This window comes from Alligator sinensis, unplaced genomic scaffold (assembly GCF_000455745.1).
Source record: "Alligator sinensis unplaced genomic scaffold, ASM45574v1 scaffold91_1, whole genome shotgun sequence".
Lineage (NCBI taxonomy): Eukaryota > Metazoa > Chordata > Crocodylia > Alligatoridae > Alligator > Alligator sinensis.
In genome coordinates, this window is record NW_005842569.1 from 1,036,279 (window position 1) to 1,057,696 (window position 21,418).

Consider the following 21,418-nt stretch of genomic DNA (forward strand, 5'->3'; position numbering starts at 1 on the left):
GAACCAAATGGGACAGCTGATAATCAACACCCAGGAAAAGGCCAATCTAATTAATGGGTACTTTGCGTCAGTCTTTCATCGGTCCAATGGGACCGCCCTGCCTAGCAAGACACGGGACGGCCAGGGTGAGGGCGTATTATACCTAGCATCGGTGTTGATCTAGTAAAGGATCACCTTGAGATGCTGGATATCTTCAAGTCAGCTGGATCTGACAGATTACACCCTAGAGTACTCAAGGAGCTGGCAGGTGTCATAGCCCAACCATTGGCAAAAATATTTGAAAACTCATGGCACTCAGGTGAAGTACCTGAAGACTGGAAGAAGGCCAATGTGGTACCCATCTTCAAGAAAGGGCAGAAAGTAGATCCTGGGAATTACAGGCCAATCACCTTGACCTCAATCCCCAGTAAGATTCTGGAGAAAATTATCAAAGAGACCCTTCCTGATAAACTGGCTGATGGCAAAATCATTAGGGACAGCCAGCATGGGTTTGTCACAGGTAGGTCTTGCCTGACCAATCTCCTATGACCAGCTGACATACCACCAGGACAAGGGAGAAGAGATTGACGTCATCTATTTGGACTTTAAAAAAGTCTTTGATCTGGTGTCCCATGACCTCCTCATGGAAAATTGGCCAACTGTGGCCCTGGCTACACCACAGTCTGATGGTTGGGAAATTGGCTCCGAGGTCAGACCCAGAGAATAGTGGTTGATAGTAGGGAATCATTATGGTGCTCCATGACCAGTGGTGTCCCCCAAGGCTCTGTCCTTGGATCAGTTCTTTTAACATCTTTATTAACAATGTGGACGTTGGTATCAGAAGCGCATTGGCTAAGTTCGCCGATGACACTAAACTTTGAGGCATAGTGTCCACACCTGAGACCAGGCTAGTGATCCAAGCTGACTTCGATAAACTTAATAAGTGGGCGGACACAAACCTGATGACGTTCAATACTTATAAATGTAAGGTACCCCACCTCAGGGAAAAAACCCCACAGCGTGCTTATAGGCTTGGTAGTGCTACACTTGCTAGAACCACTGTTTAAAGAGACTTGGGGGTCATGATTGACCACAAGATGAAGTACCCTGCATTGCCTTACCTCTGACTCTAGAGAAAACAAGGAGAGTTATAGCATTGCCTCCCATGGCAGAACAACTTTAGGCCCATGCTAAACACTTTAAAGGTCTTTAAAACAACATAGTATTTTATTTTGCTGTTACTGCCTCCCGAGTTTTGATGTTCACAGAGACATTGTTGGGAAGTGTACACACACGTTCATTAATCCCTTTTTTTCAAAGATTGTTACATTTGCAGGATGTATTTCAAGATTTAGGTTTATTTGCACATGCTTATAGCTACATATTGCGTATTATTTTTATCATGTCCATCTTACACAAACTTTCAATGGTGTTTTTGAAGTGGTGACTCGGCTATTTGTTGCAAGGTGGTAGAATGTATGTTTAGTAGGCCTGTGCAAATAGGGAAGTATTCGATTCGGATTTGGCTGATTCAGTGGACAGTGATTCGATTTGGTGATTTGAATCGCTGTCCCCGTTCAATTCGGCTGAAGCAGAATTGGAGATTCGGCGCTGATTTGGAGATTCGGAGATTCGGATCAGCTGGGGAGAGGCAGGCACAGCCAGGCAGCTGCAGGTTCTCCCGCAGTTTCCCCGGCTGTGCCTGTCTCTCTCTGGGCAGGGGGAGCCTTAGGAGAAGTCCCCATGGTTGTCCTGCCTGGCCCCATCCCCGACTTGGCCCCAGCCTCCTGGCACTTAATTTTTTTTTTTTTTTAAGCCCCGCACTCACCGTCTGCAGCAGTGGTGATCAAGTCCTCTGAGGGCTTTTGGCAGAGCCCCCCCCATGCAGCATGGGGCAGGTGGGGGGGAGCGGTGATTGCCCCTCCCCCCCCCACCTGGCACCCATGGCGCAGGTGCAGTGCGGCTTGGCAGGGCACCGTGCGCTGTCTGGAAGCTGGGACCACTGGGGCTGAGTGGCATCAGGCTCTGGCTGACTGCTGGATTGCCCCAGTTCCCAGACAGCACATGCTGCACTGCACCTGCACAATGCGACAGCTGCTGCGTGGGTGCCAAATGGGTGGGGCAATCCCCACTGCCCTCCACTGCCCTGTGCTGCATGGGGGAGCTCTGCCACGAGCCCTAAGAGGCCCTGATTGCCGCTGCTGCAGCCCGTGAGTATGGGGCTTTTTTTTGTTCTTTTGGGGTTTTTTTTAAAGTGCCGGGAGGCTGGGCCAGGCAGGGGATGGGGATGGGCAGGGCAGCCATGGGAGCTTCTCCCACAGTTCTCCCAACCTGGGGAGGGGCAGGCACAGCTGGAGGAGCCACGGTAGAACCTGCAGCCACCTGGCTATGCCTGCCTCTTCCCGGCCGATCTGAATCTCTGAATCACTGCTGAATTTCCGATTCTGATTCAGCTGAATCAAATGGGGATGCTTATTCGAATCACAAAATTGAATCACTGTCCTCCGAATCGGCCAAATCTTGTCCGAATCTATTTGGAGGCTTTGGATTCAATTCGGACCTTTTAATGGGGCTCTGAATTCCATTCAGATTCAGATATTCAGCCGCTTAATCTCCTCCGAATTGAATTGGTGACCAAAGCTTTGCACAGCGCTAATGTTTAGCACTCTGTTTCCATGATGTTATGTTGTCTAGATTTCTCATTACGTTATACTAACAAATTGAGACCTAAGAAACTGTTTGAGTTTACAGCTGTACCTGGAGCCATATTTTGTTGGAGAGCTTTTATTTTTTTCTTGTGCTACAGTGAGAAATTCCAACCAATTGGATTTCTAATCTGTTGTGTTGGGACATTCATCTGATATCTGCCTGTCTTCATGTAATCATAGGAAACAGGACTCCATTAAGTCAGCGAGTTCAGCCCCATGCTCAAGACAGGAACATCCCATGTTAAGTCATCCTAGCCAAGTGTTTGTCTAAAGTGCTCTTAAGAACTTCCAGTGGTGGAGATTCCCCCACCTCTTGAGATAATCTGTTCAACTACTAACCACCCTCATAGTGAGACAGCAACCTAAACCTCCCATGCTGCAATTGAAATCTGTTACTACTTTTCCTGTCCCCTGTAGACACACTAGTCCAGTTGTACTCAACCTTTTTCCTTGGTGGGCCAGACAGGCAGTGCTCAGTGCATCTGTGGCCTGGGTCCAGCCAGTGGTCCTGATCTGGTGCTCAGGGTGGATATAACAGATGCCATCCAGCCACATAGAGGGTTGGGGTGCAGCCTGGCCCCAACCTGGCCCTGCAGGAGAAGAGGGGTTGGCCCAGCCAGGAGGGGTAGGGGGCATGGCTCAGCCTTGGGAGGTATGGGGAGAGGGGGCTCTGGGGAGCCCTTCAGGCCAGATGTGATGGTTCCACGGGCTGCATTTGGCCCTCAGGTCAGAGGTTGAGCACCGTTGGACTAGTCTGTTGCCATCTTCTTTATAACAACCCTTTCTGTATTTAAAGACTGTTATCTTATTTCCCTTCATCTTCGTTTCTCCAGTCCAAATAATCTCAGTTGTTCCACTCTTTCTTTGCCTTCCCATTGTCTTGAGTGGATAACTCTGCAAAAAAAATTACTAATAATCTCTATTGCATTATATTGATGTGGGATTGGAAGAAACCCATATAGTAATAACTGTTCTACATTCAGAATAAGTATGAGGTAATGTTAAATTTAACTTTGGAGTAAAAGAGCTACTGGCAGCTACTGTCCAAAACACAGGTCATGGATAAGGCTGAGCTCTGTGGATGAAGAGGTTTTGCTGGGTATTATTTCGAGCTGTTGTGTGCATGTGAGATGCAGCCAGAACCAAACAGCAAAAAAGAGCAAGCAACAAACAGCCAAAGCAGCATGTGTTGTGTAACTTTGAGAGAAACCTAAGATAGAGCTTTTTATGTAGAGAGTTTGCTTAGAAGAAAGGATTTGGGATATTAATCCAGGATTTATGTTGTCGTTGATTCCTTCCATGGTGGGTGAAATAGGATGTTGCATATATGCTTTGTAAATAAATGGTACGGCATCAAAAAAACACTTGATTCGTCATCATTGTCCTCTTTTAGGAGAAAAAACCCACAACTTCTCAGTGAAATAGAAATATCATAGAAATATTATTTACATATCCAATTAAATATTTGAGATGTTAGAACTTTTAAAGTTACAGAAAATACAGATTTTCATAAGCCAGTTGTCCATGTGATTATATAGATCTGGCTTTCTGTATGCTTGACACTTCATCTACATTGGATTATCATGCAACCAACAGTACCTACCTGCAGGATGTGATGGAGTTTCAGTGAAAGAACTGCTGAAGCCTGCTCTTCTTGTTAGAAGTTAAATCCCTTCTTCTTTCACAGGGAACCTGGGGAAGATCATGAGCTTGGCCTGGCTTTACAGCTGGGATTGCCACTTTGCCAAGCCTTTGTAGAGTTTGACAATGGAAATTATGACAACGCAGTAGAACTACTTTATCCAATTCGCTACCAGATCCTGCAGATAGGCGGCAGCAATGCTCAAGTAAGGACCACAGAAGGTATTTTATTAAATTACATTTGATTCTATCTCGATTGTCCTTCAGTAGCCTCAGGTGGCACTATGTTGTGTTAGCAGTAAGATTCCTTTTATAGCTCTCCATTTCTACACTGTAATTTTAAACCATTTCTACATTTCTTTGAAATTAAAGTGCTGCATGTCAGGTGGTTAGTGTGTTTTGGGTTCGGTCATCAAGAAAAGAAACTGCTACCTGGAACTTTTGTTACTAGATATTATAGTGCATTTTTCTTTCCAGAGAGATATCTTCAACCAGTTGTTGATCCATGCTGCGATTAACTGTAAATCTAAAACTTACCAGAGACTGGCAAGGTGGGTGCTGTTTACAGTAATTGTGTTCTGGCTTCTGTGATACTGTATTTGCTCAACTACAAGATAAGATTTTTTCCCCCTAATCAGCACAGGGGGGGAAGCCACTTATCTTACATTTGCATACAAGGAATCTGCATTAAATACGTTGTCTATCTTTGAACTTCTGCTAAAAGCAGCATATGGTGCTCAGTAATGGAAACCAACTATGAAGATGATTAAATGTAGTCAATGCTGAGCATAATTGTAAAGTACATGGCCCATGTTGAGTAAATATGCTGATGGGAACCTTTTATATTTTTTACAAAAAGTATTAAAAATATACTTATCGCTCAACACTTACTTAACTTCACATAATGAGCATCCTTGTTTTACCAAGATTTCATATCAGAAAAACAAATCCATATCCAAAAAACATACAACTACATATATACATATATCAACTTCCCACAAAAAAAACCCTTTACAAAACTCTTTTTCTTCATACAGCACTCCATGAAAAACTATTACTTAAGTAACCACCTGAAACTCTCCACCCCTCCCATCAGTCTTCTCTGTTGGTTCAGTGAAACAAGTGTGTCCAGTCCTTTTTTCTCTACTTCTCTTCCTTGTCCCAACCGATTTCAGTTTATACAGTCCCAGCTTCAGGCACTCTCAGTGAAAGCCAACTTCTTAAAAACCCAAAAGTTTCCTACTTTCCATAAACTAGCTTTAACGCATACTAATAAAGTCCTTAATAACATTTCCTCTGGTCCCTTTGGTATGAGTCCATATTGTACCATCTCCTGTGCTAACAACAGATGTATTTTGGTGACACTCAGAAAGTGGCAGACCCTTTCCCACACCCACTTTGCATATGTACACTCCCAAAACACACGTCCCACCATTTCTTCTTCCCTGCACTTCTCTCTTCAATTTCTTATGATCCTTCAGGACCTCCAGCCCTACCTTCCTTATTTTATACCTCTGCATAAAACCTTCCAACCTGATGTAATGAATCAGTGGTTGCCATGCCCATGGACTCTTCAAAGAGGTCTGATATTTTTCCCATTTTCCTCCAAATTGCAGCTTCATGAAATTGGGTGATACATGCTGCTTTCCCCTCTCCTTCCATTACCATCTTGCATGCTGCACTTACATATTTCACATAGAAGAACAATCCCAGGTCCAGCAGTCCCCCTTCCTCCTCCCATCTCTCTTGCTTTGAACAGTTCCGCTTTATCCAACCTTTCCTTTTTTGACATTCCAAAAGAACATGCAGTCCCACGTTGGTGGGAATATAATTCCCATATATAGAATAATGGGCAGTAGCACAGCCTTAACCACCACCATTTTTTCAGCAAAGGACAGTGTCCTTTCTGGATCATAACCAAAGTATTTGCTGTATCCTTGCCATCACCTTTTTCCATGCTGTGTTACCTTTTCCCTCGGCTTCCAATGGGATCCCTAGCACTCTCACTTCTCTCTCTCTCTCTCTCTCTCTCTCTCTCTCTCTGTCTCTCATCTCTCCAATTTCCTTCAGCTCCGTTATGGTGCTTTTTGATCTATTTAGTTTAACCCCCCATCACTTCTCCATACTCTGTATGCTTTAGAACCCTTTCTATCGAAAGTCTGAAAGTGATCAGAGATGCACTGTCCCACATCCAAGAAAGAAAAACACACACAGTTACAGCAAACCTCGATTTAGAAAAAACACATGACAGAGTGGATCATGATAACATATTTGAAGTGTTACGATACAATAAGCTTATCCAGCATATAAATTTATCTGGGAGCCCCATTTTTCCTAACACTTCAAATATGTTATCATGATAATTCCACTATATCCTTCCCTACTCATGCCCAAAACTTCTTGTAAAATTCCATAGGTAGTCTATCTGCTCCTAGTGGTTTCCCTCTTTTAAAGGTTTTTTAAGCTCTCCTCCACTTCCTTTAAGCTTATCTTTTCTTCCATCTTCTTTGCTTCCTCTTCCTCTACCTTTTCTTTGGTCTCTTCCAGTCCTCCTTCTTCTTCCTGTCCATTTTCCTCTTTTAATATAGCTCTTCATAAAATCTTCTCATCACCACCAACCCCACCTCCTTATTTTCCACCTGGGAACCACCTTCTTGCACTGTTTTTAGCTCTGTTTTCACCATGTCCACTGTAGCCAAAAAGTATCAAGACCACTCTTCATTTTCTCCCACCCAGGGTGCTTGTGCTAAACATATTTTCTTTCTCATCTTTCTTTTAAACCAGCTTTCCAGCTCTTGCCTTATTTTTTTTCTCATTCTTCTCATATCTATCTACTTCAGCAGCTTCGTTTAGCAGTTCCTGCATCTTTCTTTGCAGCTCTCTCAGCTCTTTCATTCTTTTCCCCACAGTTCTTCAGCCTTCCTTCCTGAGGAATTCTCCTGTCCTCCTCTTCACCATCAACCACCATTCTCTGGTACTCTTAAAATATTTCTTCAGTGTTCACACCTCCAGGGCTGTCCCTGGGGGCCAGGGGAGAGTGCAAATTGGGGCAACCGCCCTGGGCCCCACACTTTGGGGGACCCCATGAAGCCAGACAGAGCGGCACGGCAACTCCGCGCTGCCACTGGCTTCACATTCGGCCACTCCAGGGACAGGGCCCCACACAGGCTGATTTGCCCCAGGCCCCGCACCCTGCTCAGGTCATCTCTGCACACCTCATACTGTCTCATGTACACTTGACATATCTCCGTACCTTGTAACAGTCACACATTTAGCTTCCACGCTCCCCTTCAACTTTTGGGGCTCTTACAAAGACTCAGTTCCACCTTCAGTATCCAGTGATCACTAAATGCCACACTTATGGTTTCTTTCTTCCTTACCTCTATTTCTTTTAATACAAACACGAAGTCAGTTCTTGACTGTTTCTTTCCACCAGGGTCAGTTCCAGTGAAAGTTTTCTCCCTGCCCACCCATCTGTCGGTGACTCTTCTTTTATATTGCTAACAATCTGGACAATCTGTCTAAAGTTCATTTCCTCCTCCTTCTGTTCTGTCACCCATTTCTATTATACAGCTGAAGTCCTTGTTTATAATCCGCAGTCTCCCTCCAACCATGAATACTGCTAGCTTTCTAAGCAGAGCTTTCCTCCCCTTTCTCTCTAGTGGTTCATATGCATTGAAAATTTCTAATTCTGTTTCTCTGACTGATGGTATCATTTTGTTGTAACCTGCCAGTGATGATGTCTTCCCCTTGCTTTGCTCTTAACTTTTGATCCTTGAATAGTATCGCTACCCCTGCTGCTTTGTTTTCATTTGTCCCTCAGCTCCATGATCTTGGAGTCTCTATGGAGATCATCTGGGACCTGTATAGGCAGGGTGTATGACCAGGCAGATAGGATGGGGCTACTTAGGGAGTTTTGGTCAGCTGCTGTGCAGGGAGGGAGCAGAGGGGTGTGCTGACCTGGCATGCAACAGGCCACCAAAACTCTCTATGTGGCCCATGGGCCAAATAATTGCCCATCCTTGATGCAACATCACTCCAAACTAGGTCTCTGTGTACTAGTCCTGGAACTAGATGCAGCATAGCCAGATTAGAGTGACTCTTCTGCTTCAGCCTCTTGAATACAAATGGGAAACAAGGGGGCTTAGTGAGAGAAGAGCAGGCTTGTTTAAAATTGACCTCCTAGGCAAAGATCAGTCTGTACCATGCAAGTGCAGTGCTACTTCCAGTGCCATGTGATTGCAAAAATGAATTAATTGGAGGGGTAGAAGTGGGGAAAAGATGAGTCCACTCAGCTAGCATGTGCTCTGTGTTTGTGGGTCAGGCATACAATACTGACCTTGAAAAAACACTGCTGTAGTGCCTTCGAAACTGATTGTCAGGTAGCACTGGTGACAGTGAAGTCACCATCTTCTACTTGGCTACTACACAAGGAAATTAAAAATAGCCTGCTCTGTAATTTTGAACTCTATATTTAAGGCCTCTTTTTCCTGCCTCCTCACCTCCAGGTGCCTCTTGATGGAACGTGATGCACTGAGACCAAATTCGCCGTTGACTGAGCGGCTTATTCGGAAGGCATCAGCTGTTCATGCAGTGGCTTGAATCTCTCTCATTCAGATGAAATCATGATTAGCACTGTTAATTAGTGGATTCCCATGGAATTAAAGGAATCAAAATGGGGGGAATTACTAGTAGCCTTATAAGCCATATCAGATCTCCTGCTTGCCTGAACTTTGGAATGCTCTTGTAGGTGATTCAGCATTGATGCTTAACTTCCTGGAGCATCTCCAGTCCTAACAAGAAATTGGCTTAGTTGTGCCTGGGAAAAGGCAGCAGTAGCAGGAAAAGTAGAGGTCTATCAATCCTTTGTTTAAAACCTGCTGAGCCATCACTTTCTAGAAATATGGATGGTTTCTATACCTTTTGGGTTGTGAGATAACAGTCCTCTAGACCGGCTGTCAAATTATTTCTTGGCTTTGCTATTCTAGTCCATAAATAGGAAAGGGTGAACATTCAAACTGCTTTTCAAGAAAATAAAACATTAAATGGGATCCATTAGAGAAGTCTGGGTGGTGCCAGAGGTATAGGAAGCATACAAGACAGCATTGGCCCACTGTTACATCTCAGCACAAAGTTATGGGCCAAACCTTGCGCTTTTTCCCCATTGCCACAAGACAAGAGGTCCTGGCCTCACAGAACTACTGCTGAAGTGGGAACAGAAGTTGGGAGCTATATATCTCCCTCAAGTTCTGCCCCATGCGCAGAGTGGTGAGGAAACAGATATGAGATTTGAAGCAGTGAATGATTGTAGTGGTGGATCCACTGATGGCCAAAGGGTCCCTCAAGTCCCTGGCTTGCAGTAAGGGCCTGCATCACAACATGCACAGCACTCCGCACACAGTCTTTTGTTCTTGGCCTGCATGCTGATTCCAGAAGTTGTCTTTCAGTTCTTCAAAGACACTTTGCATTGCTGTCTATCTAAGATTATGTCTGTATGATATTCTTTGCCATGGTTCCTCTAAAGATTTTACTGCTTGTTTCTGTTATTGCATCTTTAATGGAAATTTAAAAATCAAGGTGATTTTTATACTTATAACGCTGCACACTTTTATAACAAATCTAATAAGGAGTAATGACAGTGGGGAACAATAGTTGAAGTCTGCTGGCAATCTATTAAGTGTTCATGTGATCTTTATTGCAGTTGCATTTTGGTACATTACTGACAATTGTAGGTAAAATTCATTCTTACATTTTTGTATTGCCCTTTTATTTATATAATTCTGTGGCAGGGAAATGACTACCTACATGTATGGAACTGTGAAGTTTTTGCATAAATGTTTGGATCCAATTCAACATAAGGCTTCTTACCCTAGAGCAGAGGTCAGCCATCCCTGGTACATGTGCCAGAGCATGGCACGTAAAGACATTTTGCTTGGCATGCCAGCCCTTGGGTAACATAACAGGGGAGCTTCAAGGGGCCTCATCCTTCTTCTGGCAGTACAGCCCCGGCCCCTCCCCACTGTCCACTGAGGCACACATGTACCTGCTGCCAGCAATGAGCTGGTCTGGGGCTCTGCCAACCCCACTGCAGCTACTTGCAGCCTTCTGTCTGCCTGCAACAGCTGGCCCGGGCTCTGGGAAGGCCCCTGCCACCCGCCATAGAGCATGAGCTGCTCACTGCAGGTGGTGGGGAGGCTGCAAGCAGCTGCAACAGGGTCCATGGAGCCCCAGCTCGGCTCACCGCTGGCAGCGAGTACACGTGAGCCTTGGGGTGGGGAAGGGGCCAGGGCTGTGCTGCCACAAGAAGGATCAGGCCCCTTGCAGTTCCCCTGCCATCTGCCTCAAGACACATGTGCACCCTCTGCTGGCAACAAGCCAGGCTGGGGCTCCGTGGACCCCAATGCACCTGCTTGCAGCCTCCCTGCCACCTGGTGTGAGCAGCCTGAGCACCCGCCCTCATGATGCCTGCAGTCTGCCACCTGTCCAGCCATACAGCAGTGTCTCAGGGCCAGAGCTGCAATGCCACTGACTGGCTGAGCAAAGAGTGGAGTTTCCATGTTCTCCATTCCCCAGGAGTTAATGGACCCAGAGCCCACACCTGACAGTAGGCAGTGGGGAGGGGTAGAGTTTTGGCAGAGGCAGGGGGCAGGCAGCTGCTGTGGCTCTTGACTCTAGCCCTGACCCAGGCTCAGGGCCAGAATCAGAGCCGCAGCAGCTGCTCTCCCCACACCCTGTACTCGAATCCAAAAAGAGCTTTCAACCCATGCTGAATTGGGGAAAAGCCTCATCTTGAATATGAGTAAATATGGTAAGTAGTATGAACACCGATGATCAGTTGTTTGGTTCTTTGAAAATCCCACCCTTCATGAGCCCTTATTTTCTTTATAAATAAGTACGTGTTTTACTCATGTGACTGGGTATTACGGCCTAACTTATGAGGGACTCCTGAACAGCATCCCCTATCTAAGTAAAGAAGCAAAATAAAACCTAAAATAACAAGGCCACAGGCAAACCTCTTGAAATAAAGAAAAAAGTAGAACGAGCAGCCTGTAGAGACCACACCAGGAATACTGTGTTCTATTCCTAGCCTCTCAGGTGGGTATAAATAAACCAGTATTTGGTGAAGAAGCTATCCAGATGCAAGGGCAGAATTTGGTCTTTAATTATCTGGTGTTTTTTAAATATGCATATGGACATAGAACTTGAACCTGAGGAACTTCAGTGAGATGAGGAGATTAGTGGGAGAGGAACTGGGGTCCTTGAGGGCAGAGGAACTCAGCGTCCAAGAGGAGTGGTCGTTCCTTAAGGAAACGATACTCGGGGCCCAAGGGGTGTCCATCCCGACAAGAAGCAAAGGGGGCAGGAGTGTCCGGAAGCCCCCCTGGCTCACCAAGGGTGTCCGGGAATGCCTGCTTGCCAAAAGGGTGGCGTACGCCCGGTGGAAGGGGGGTGTAATCTCCAAAGAGGAGTATACCTCCTCTGCTCGGGCCTGCAGGCGGGCTGTTAGGAAGGCCAAGGCGGAGATAGAGCTCGGATTAGCGTCCAGGATTAAGGATAACAAAAAGTCCTTTTTCAAATATATTGGGAGGATGAAGAAGGCGCCGGGTAATGTGGGGCCCCTGCAGGATATGCGGGGCAATCTGGTGGTTGCGTCAGAGGATAAAGCGGACCTCTTTAACCAATTCTTCACCTCCGTTTTCTTGTGCAGGGACCGGGACTTCCCTGCTGTGATAGAAGCCGGACGCGAGGGGATCGCCTTCAGACCTCAGGTTGGGGAGGACCGGGTTAGAGAGCTTCTGGAGGGGCTGGACGCGTTCAAGTCAGCGGGTCCGGATGCTCTCCACCCCAGGGTGCTGAGGGAGCTGGCTGGGGTTATTGCAGGGCCCCTGGCACGGCTCTACGAGCGATCGTGGTGCTTGGGCCAGGTGCCAGACGATTGGAAGGTAGCTAATGTGGTCCCCATCTTCAAAAAAGGGAAAAGGGAGGACCCGGGCAATTATAGGCCCGTCAGTCTTACCTCAATCCTGGGGAAGCTCTTTGAGAAGATCATCAAGGAGCACATTTGTGATGGGCCGGCATCCGAGATGATGCTCAGGGGCAATCAGCATGGATTTATTAGGGGGAGATCATGTCAGACCAACCTGATTGCCTTTTATGATCAGGTCACAAAGGCCATGGATGCAGGTGTCGCGGTGGATGTAGTCTTTCTGGACTTCAGCAAGGCCTTTGACACCGTCTCTCACCCCATCCTAATTAGTAAACTAGGCGACTGTGGCATAGATGCCTACACGGTCAGATGGATTGCAGATTGGCTGAAGGGTCGCACTCAGAGGGTGGTGGTGGATGGATCATATTCGACTTGGGGGGAGGTGGGTAGTGGAGTCCCTCAGGGCTCGGTCCTGGGCCCTGCGCTGTTCAATGTCTTCATCAGCGATCTTGATGTTGGGGTGGAGAGCAACCTGTTTAAATTCGCTGATGACACCAAAATTTGGGGGGAGGTGAGCACGCTAGCAGGGAGAGAGAGATTGCAGAAGGATCTGGATAGGTTACAGGGGTGGGCAGACAGGAACAGGATGCGTTTCAATACGGACAAGTGCAGGGTGCTGCACTTGGGTAGTAGGAACCAGCAGCACACTTATACGATGGGGAACTCCCTACTTGAGAGCACGGAGGCGGAAAGGGATCTTGGTGTCATTATTGACTCCAAGATGAACATGGGCCGACAATGCGAGGTCATGGTTGGCAGGGCTAACCGGACCTTGTCGTGCATCCACAGGTGCATCTCGAGTAGAGCCAGGGAGGTGATCCTCCCCCTCTATGCGACGCTGGTCAGGCCGCAGCTGGAGTATTGTGTCCAGTTCTGTGCGCCCCATTTCAGGAGGGATGTGGACAACATGGAGAGGGTCCAGAGGAGGGCCACCCGCATGATCCGGGGACAACAGGGCAGACCCTACAGTGAGAGACTGCGGGACTTGAACCTATTCAGCCTCCACAAGAGAAGGCTGAGGGGGGACCTGGTGACCGTCTATAAACTCACTAGGGGGAACCAGAAGGGTTTGGGGGAGACGCTGTTTCCCCTAGCCCCTGCTGGCATAACAAGGAATAATGGGCACAAGTTTTTTTGTTTTTTTTTGGGTTGTTCTCCCGCCCTGGCGGGGGGTCGGGCTAGAAGATCTATTAGGTCCCTTCTGACCCTGAAACTATGAAACTATGAAACTATGAATGGCGATACTAATTCACTAATAATTTGTGAGACTCCAACAAAAAAAAAAGAGGCCCCTAAGCCCTCTGAGTGCAGGGTGAAAGCTCCAGTGAAGCAAACTGCAGAGTTGTGAGCCTACTAATAGGGTGCAGGTTGCAAGGGCAGATCAGAAGGAGGAAAGCAGTAAGCATGCCAATTAGGCAGGGGAAAACCTTGGGGCCCATCAGGGAAGGAGCAGTAAGAGCAGTAAGCCTGCTGAGTAGAGAAGGAATCCTTATGCCTCATTAGGGAAGTGTTGGTGGGGGGGGTGATGACTGGAAAGGATAGAGCCAGGCAGGGAATTTTAACAGAACTAGGCTGAGGTGGAGGTCTGACCCAGGCCAAGGTACTCTGCATGGACTGCAAGGGAGAGTCCTACAGGTGGGTAAATTTTAGTTATTTTACTGATGGCTTCTGTTATGGGAAGTGTTTGCTCATTTGTAAAATGAGGCATGCGGCAGCTGTAGCAGGTGGGGAGGCTGCTGAGAACCCTCTTAAAGGGGCAACACTGTGGAGGCTGCCCAGGACAAAACACTCTGCAGGCTTTGCTGCTGCAGGCCCAAGTTCTCCATATGGGCTTCTGAACGGCTGAAGGGATTCTGTGTGGGCTGCTGAAGGATGCCTAGACCATCCCTCTGATCACCTGAAGGCTGCCTCCCAGCTTTATCACTGATAACTTCAAGGTGACTTGGTGAGCAAGGTGGGAGAGGCTGTTGGGGTGCTGGACAAGGGAGCAGGCTACCAGGGACAGAAGCCCATCCCAGGGCACCCCAGGCCTGCTGTTTTATAAATGACACCTAAAGGAATGTGATTTGTATTTCAGCATTGCTGAGCAATTGCAGCTCTCCCATTGATGCCAATGGGAAAATCACTTATAAATTAAGCCACATTTTTTTTTTAAGAAGTGCTTAACATACCTTGAAGTTTTGAATGCTTGCCTTTGTCCTAATGAGAGCTGTAATCCTGGTCCTGACTTTGGAGGTTGAGGACTGGTGAATTCCCTCATGTGTTATGCTTAGTCCTCCTCTCTTGTAAAACCCACCTACTGTAGCCCCTTGTTTCCAACTGCCTGGTAGGTGGGAGATCAGATGCTTCCTCACACTGCATTAAGGACTAGGTTCCCCACACAATAGGATGTTAAATTTAAGGTTCCTGTGTTCTGCTTTGCCAGACGTATACATGGTACTTTATTTTATCCAGACATATTAAGTATTCTTCCTTCCTCCTCCTTCATAACCATCACCTGTGGGGATGTTTTGTTCCCTGGGATTATTAGGAACAACACATTCCCATGTCTCCTGCAGATTCAGTTCTTTGCAAATTTAGAAGTGGACTGGGCCCCCAGCCTGTGACAACTCCTTAAATTATACAGAAGTGTGAACTTTTTCTTGGACACTCAACTTCCTGTTACCTTTTGTTTTCAGTTGTAACTAGTTTCTAGTTGCCAAGCAAGGCAATTTGAATAGATTATTTCTTGAATTTATGAGATTGAAAAGGTGTAACAGTCTGTCGCAACTTTTTCCCCTCCAAGTAAGATTTATGAGCTGGGGTAAAATCCTTAAAAAGAAAAAAAAAAGACCTTTCCCATTGGAAACATATATCCAATTAAGTTCAGTAAGATGTAGGTCTTGGCTACACAGGGAAGTGTAGCAGCAAGTGAATTTGCATCACGGTAACTACTCTAAACTCTTTATTCATTAACTTTTTTGAGAGTGGACACACATCAAGATTACTACAGAATACTTTACCCTGCATTTTACTCCGCAGTAAGTTTACTCCAGGGGTGCTCAATCTTTGGCCTGTGGGCCAGATCCAGCCTGCAGAGCTGTGTTATCCAGGCCAGTGGGCTCCCCAAGCAGCCAGAAACTTGGTGGCAGGGAAGCAGTGGCAGCATTAATTCCTGCTCCATTGACAAATTTCCAGACCCACTGGGAGGCTCATGGGCTAAATTACATGACTGAGCACTAGCTAGTGCCAGTGTGTGGCCAGATCTGGGCATGTGGCTGTAGCTGGGGACACAAGGTTGGGTTGGCACACACCCAAGTCCAGTTACATTCACAGATCACAAACTGACCCTGCATGGGATCTGGACCATGGACTGACCCTATACCACTCATCTGGCTTCTACATCCAGAGGATTAGGTGCCACTGGTTTACTCCATAGTGGGTGTGTTCACATGTGCATTTAACAGGACTCAAACTCCAGGGCTTATTGTGCCTGGAACTGCAGCGCATTGAGGTGGGTTGGAGCAGCCCTAGCTGGCAGAGGGCACGGTAGGGGTCAGCCTGCCAGCCTGGGGCTGCTCCAACATGGGCTCAACATGCTGCAGAAGGGCTGGCTGGGGCACAAGGGTGCTCCAGTGTGGGACTAGCCAGCAGCCTGCCCTCACACTGAAGCACCCTCATGCCCCAGGCATCCCTGTCAGCATCTCCACATGCACTGCTTACGAGTAAAAAAAACAAGTACTATCTGGCTGCAGTTTAAATCTATGCTTGCCATGGGTGCTATTACAGTATATAACCAGTCGGTGGCAGGTTGCCACTGGGCAAAGTTACCCTTGGATGATACTGACTAGGGGAACAGACATACAACCGAAACACCTCCTTGCTTTGCATAACTTTACAGGCAGTCCTTGGACTTATGACACAATTGGTTCCTGAAAACCACGTCTTAGGTAAAATGTAACTCAGAACCAATTTTCTTATAAGAAACAAAGTTATAAATGGGGGATTGGTTCCTGAACCAGGCCTGATACCCTATTTTCACCAAAAATACCCCAGAATTTTGTACTCGATCAATTATAGATGAATAATATAGCTACATTAATCTATTTATATTGTAAATAGCAATCATTGACTTGGAAGGACTTCTTTGAGGTGACTTTGTCGGACTTTTTGAAGGGCTCTTGGTTGGACTTTTTGAAGGGTTCTTGGCTGGAGTCTTCTCAGGAGTCTTGGCTGCAGGTTTTTCTGGAGTCTCGTCTGCTTTCTTAAAGAAAGTGTTCAAGGAAGTTTGGACAGATGCGCTCCAGGGAGATGAGCAACGCAGTGAACTTGTTCACTGGTGTGGCGTTACATCGGATCAAGCATTGTAAGTAGAAACTGACATCATCAAGTTGAAACAGGGTGTCAATTTATAAACATTGTAAGTGCAAAACGTTGTAAGTCAAGGACTGCCTGTACTCTGCAGTGGCTTAAACAGGTAAGGCTGTGAGTCATGTGCCTGCTCCACTTTTATTGTGGAGCAAAGTCAGTTTACTCCATAGTAAATGTGCATAGTAAAATAAAGTAAATTTCACTTTATTGCAAAGTGAAATAAACCATGTCCAAACAAAAGCATTCTTAAGACGTTTACTGCACAGCTGACTAATTAGCTGTACAGTAAATGCCTCGCGTGCACCCCTATTAGGGAGCATGAAGCTAAAACTCCACAACAGGGCAGGACTTGTAAATACAAGTACTATCCTGCTGCAGGGTTTTCATGTGTAACAGCGCATATGTAGCTGCTGAGCTGGCTGGCTGGAGCACAAGGGTGCCTGTTGGCTAGCCCCACACTGAAGCACCCTCAGGTTCCAGCCAGCCCCTCTGCAGCACAATGAGCCTAGTAGGAGCAGCCCTGCCTGCCAGGGGTGCTGCAACTCAGCTCAATGTGCTGCAGTCCAGGCGCATGTGTAAACCGGGTGCCTTGGAGCTTCCCAGGAGCAATAAACTATGGAACAATAAGCTCTACAGTTTAGTGCTGCCCCCTAATGGCACATGTAGATGTGCCCATTGAGAGTACACAGATGGCAAGTGACTATGGAGCAGCTATTGTGCTGTAAATTCACAGCATAGGCTTACTATGCAATGGCTTCTTTACCAGTGTGGTTAAGTCTTTAAGCCCCTGAATTGAACATTTTTTGAAGTAGTATTTTTGGTCAAAATGAGTATCAGGCATAACTTGTACTTTATAAATCTGTGCCATTTACAAAATGCACTATGTTGATTACAAAAATAATGTCTTCTACATGTTTATTGGGAGTCTTCTTGGTGCTATTTCATTTGTGCAAGCTGAATGAAAGTTACATTCTGAACCAGCATTGGCAGAACATTTGCACCCACCCATCCCCTCCCCATTTAGAACAGTAGAACCACAAACCTTTTGCTCTTTTTACTACTTTAACTAGCCGATAGCAGGGAGGATCTCAGATTCCACATAATTGACAAAATGATATAACCAACCACACTTTTTGATATCTAGTTTATTACAGGCACTTTGTAATTGCAAAGCTCAGTTACAGACCACTTCTGTACAAAAACTGTCATTTGACTTGATCTTTCATAATGAGCAGTTGGCCGATGCTAGACATTGATTCAGAATGCAAAAGAACAAGAGCCACGACACAATGCCAATAATACCCTGGTCATTTGCCCACTATGTTAATGGCATATTAAGCTACATGTCTAACAACAGAAGAATATTGAGTATATACTTAATTTTTACTGTAGCAAGTTTAAGGATAATTTTGGAAATTCAATGATGGACTACAAAAGAAAAAGAATGTAAAAAAGCCATCCACTGCCACTACCAAATCCAATATTTCTGATTTTAAGATTATATTGAAAAAACACTTAAATGTATAATTGCTTCGAACAGTTCTTGCAGTATGATTTGCTAGTCTTACACCCCCCTCCCCCCGTGGGAACTTGCTAAACTAAACAGTTTACGTTTGTATCTTCAGACTTGAAATTTGTCTAATACTCCTTCCTAGGATGTAATTTAACAAATTATACTTCAGAAAAAATAAAACTATTTTTCCCTCCAAAATCTGGCAGAGTATGATTATCTTCAATTAGTCACATTCCAAAACGTTAGTAGATATGTTTCCCTCCCACTAGCTGGAGGATTTTTCTCAGTCTCACCAAAAATATTCACTGACGTCTCAACTGAAAAGATCAGCACTTAGAAAAGTGACAGAAGTTGATGGAAATTTATGATCTTCGTTTCCATTGAAGCCCTGAAATGCAAGCATCTTAGTCTGCAGATCAGTTAACTAAACAGGCTCAGTTGCCATTAAAACAGTTGCTCATTCCTGCAAATGCTGACATTAAACGTGGTTTACCTGAAGAAAGATCAGAACCATTTATCACTCTACCACTGTCAGCAGTAGGCAATTTTCTTAGTGTAGAATGGGCCGCACAAAACACAACAAAGTTTAGGCAACAGAGCATATGCTAATGCACAAGTGATTGAGAACATCATCAGAAACATTCTCTCTGTGCAAGTCACGCGACATCTCCAGCTCAACGAGAATTTACGTTTGTCCTGTAGGATAGAAAACAGTATAACACAACTTTTTACTTCTGTCCTACAGCATTCCCATGTCCACACATGGAAAACAACATATACTACAAGCAAGGTTTTCAAATGAATTCAACGCTACCTTTCATTTTATGCTTGTAGTCGTTAGCAACTGAGAAAAAAATTCCAGCGTTTTTCTTTTCCCAGATTGCCTACTATAATGGTCTTACCCTGACCTAAAGATAAAGCTGCACAAGCCTACAGCAGAAGGGTAAACAGAATTTTATCTGATTGTCTTCTATATCAACCATTAGACTGACATTGCTGGTGCATGTTTAAGAAATTCCTACATTTTAAAACCTAGTCTTTACACCAATTTAAAGGGAAAGTCTTAATTTTTCTAAGTTATTGTTTTAACAAATATCACTAAGAGAGAAAATTCTAGACCATGTTCATTACATAGTAGGTACTTCAAACTGCTTAGAAATAACAGTAGAGATAATCAGAAATTGTAGATCTACAATAAAGAGCCCCTTCTATAAAGGTTTCCTACTTGAAGAACTATAATCGGTACAAATCTAAAAAAACTATACACTTAGAAATTTGCTTATGAGCTACACTAAAGTCAGTTGTTTTCTTCGCATTTGTAGTTATTTCTAAAGCCAAGTCCTTTATATATTGACTTACTAAAGTTTGTTTAAAATTATTTCTAACCAAAGAAGAATCATAAAAATCAACAACCGTGTCCCCATAACTTTGTCAGTTCATGTTACCTGTAATCACATTTTCTGATTAGATGAATGTTAATGGCCTGATGAAAAAGATTAGTCTTCTAACAAGCAGGATGTTCATCTTGCAAACCTCCTTCAAGTACCAAATTATTTGCAAAAATGGTTGGAGAGTGTTAATGTTAAAAATGAGACCCTTATCAGTATAACAAATAAACCCAAATAAAACCCCCTTAACAATATCAACAATTAGCTGAGATATGCAAACTGTTCCTTTCCTTATCTAAGACATAGTACATTCCTATATCTAAGATACAGTACATTTTTTGTCTTCGTGATATTCTATTATATACTCTGGGTAAATCTGATGCTTCTCAAATATGACAAAAATAGAGGGATCAGACTCTTTGTCCACACAACTATCATATAAGTTGATCGTATTAGTAGATTTTGATGGGGGACGAACATAGGTTGCATTTCCTCTGATGAAATCTCCAACCAGAACCCGTGCCACAAACATCATGTTCATTTTGGTAGTAGGAGACTGACTGTAAGCGTGGGAATAACTAGCATCTCTTGCAAAGTAACTTCCTAGAAATAACAAAGACAGCATAAGGATACTGGAAATGGGCTAGACTTCATACAGAGGCACAAGAGAATGAACATTGCATGATAATACATGATGGACCCAGCTCAAATTTCAGCAAAACTAAGTTCATGTCTATTCTCATTTAAGTACATGATAGTGGAAATGTCACAATGGCAGCTAAAGGTTTTGCTAGATGTTTCCTTTTAATTTCAGAAGGCAGGCAAGAACAGACTGGATAAGAAAGGAATGTGATAAAAAGTGAGGATAAAAAAAAGAGATGAGGATTATGGGAAGAGTGAAAAATAAGTATAATACAAGGAATCACCAGTAAGAAGGAAATAGCATAAGGGAAAAAGTAACTCTTGTCTTCCTACAAAAGGAGTTACCATTTACTTAACTCTGCTAGAACAGAGGTCAAGAAGATGGTAGATCAGGGGTCGGCAACCTATGGCAGGCGTGCCGAATGTGGCACGCGGCATGGTTTTGATGGGCAGGAAGAGCCATGCCAGATCGAACAGCCTTGCGCTGCTGCTGACCCAAGCAGAAGAGACTTGCCATCGCCAGCCCCCAGCCTCAGAACAACCTGACCGTGCCAACCAGAGAGAACACAAGAACATCCCACACTTCCTTTTTCCTGCACTATAAATACTTCCAAAAGCTGATTACCACTGTGACAATTACCATGGCAACGATATCTAATCAGAGTCACTTTCTACTTGCCTTTTCCATAGCTGGTTCCATGGACTCCGCAGATTCTCCAGTCAAAATTCTGAGTGCATATGGATTCCAGAAAGGAACTGCTGGTTCCATGGAACAGGAGCCTCTCGTATACATCCTTTCCTCTGTTGTTCTTCTTCATCTGCTCCTTTTGCCTGATGTGAAAAATATGTTGGTTAAAGAGACAGAATTCTCTTTGCACACACACATTTGCATATGTAAGACGAATGAGGTTTTCAGCTATCATTGTTTTCATTTCATTGGCATTCAGATTAGGGCTGCTAGTCTGAAAATAAAGGGCATATGAGGTAAAAGATAGAGAAGGAAAGAAGAAAATTAGTTTGGAGGCACTACCTGCATTTCCATTATCAGACCTCACATGGATTTTCAGAAACCATTTTACTGAGCAAGAGAGCAATACTGAACCCCTCAGAAATGGCTCAGAATTAAAGGGAAAATAGAAGCAGATAATCTACCAAAAAAAAAAAAAAAAAAAAAGAAATATAAAAAAAGGGAAAAACAAAGAAGCAAAGC

At 44.8% G+C, this 21,418-nt stretch overlaps 2 protein-coding genes across 4 annotated transcripts in view; one reads left to right on the forward strand and one right to left on the reverse strand.

The window, feature by feature from the left end:
- LOC102374927 (tetratricopeptide repeat protein 38-like) overlaps positions 1-10,181 on the forward strand; it is a 42,100-nt gene extending 31,919 nt beyond the window's left edge. For all 3 annotated transcript variants that reach the window (XM_006032393.3, XM_025214153.1, XM_025214152.1), the window contains 3 exons: positions 4,375-4,534; positions 4,806-4,879; positions 8,837-10,181. In XM_006032393.3, coding sequence (XP_006032455.1) covers positions 4,375-4,534; positions 4,806-4,879; positions 8,837-8,930 — 328 coding nt within the window. In that variant the 3' untranslated portion in view covers positions 8,931-10,181. The remainder of the gene's footprint in view (positions 1-4,374; positions 4,535-4,805; positions 4,880-8,836) is intronic.
- A 6,468-nt stretch (positions 10,182-16,649) lies between these two features.
- LOC102375161 (poly [ADP-ribose] polymerase 12-like) lies at positions 16,650-21,317 on the reverse strand. Its single transcript, XM_006032394.3, has 2 exons — positions 20,888-21,317; positions 16,650-20,169 (listed from the first exon to the last, which is right to left on the reverse strand). Exons 1-2 carry the CDS (start codon positions 21,138-21,140, stop codon positions 19,886-19,888), a joined length of 537 nt encoding a protein of 178 aa, XP_006032456.2. The 5' UTR covers positions 21,141-21,317; the 3' UTR covers positions 16,650-19,885.
- Between the last annotated feature and the right edge of the window lie 101 nt (positions 21,318-21,418).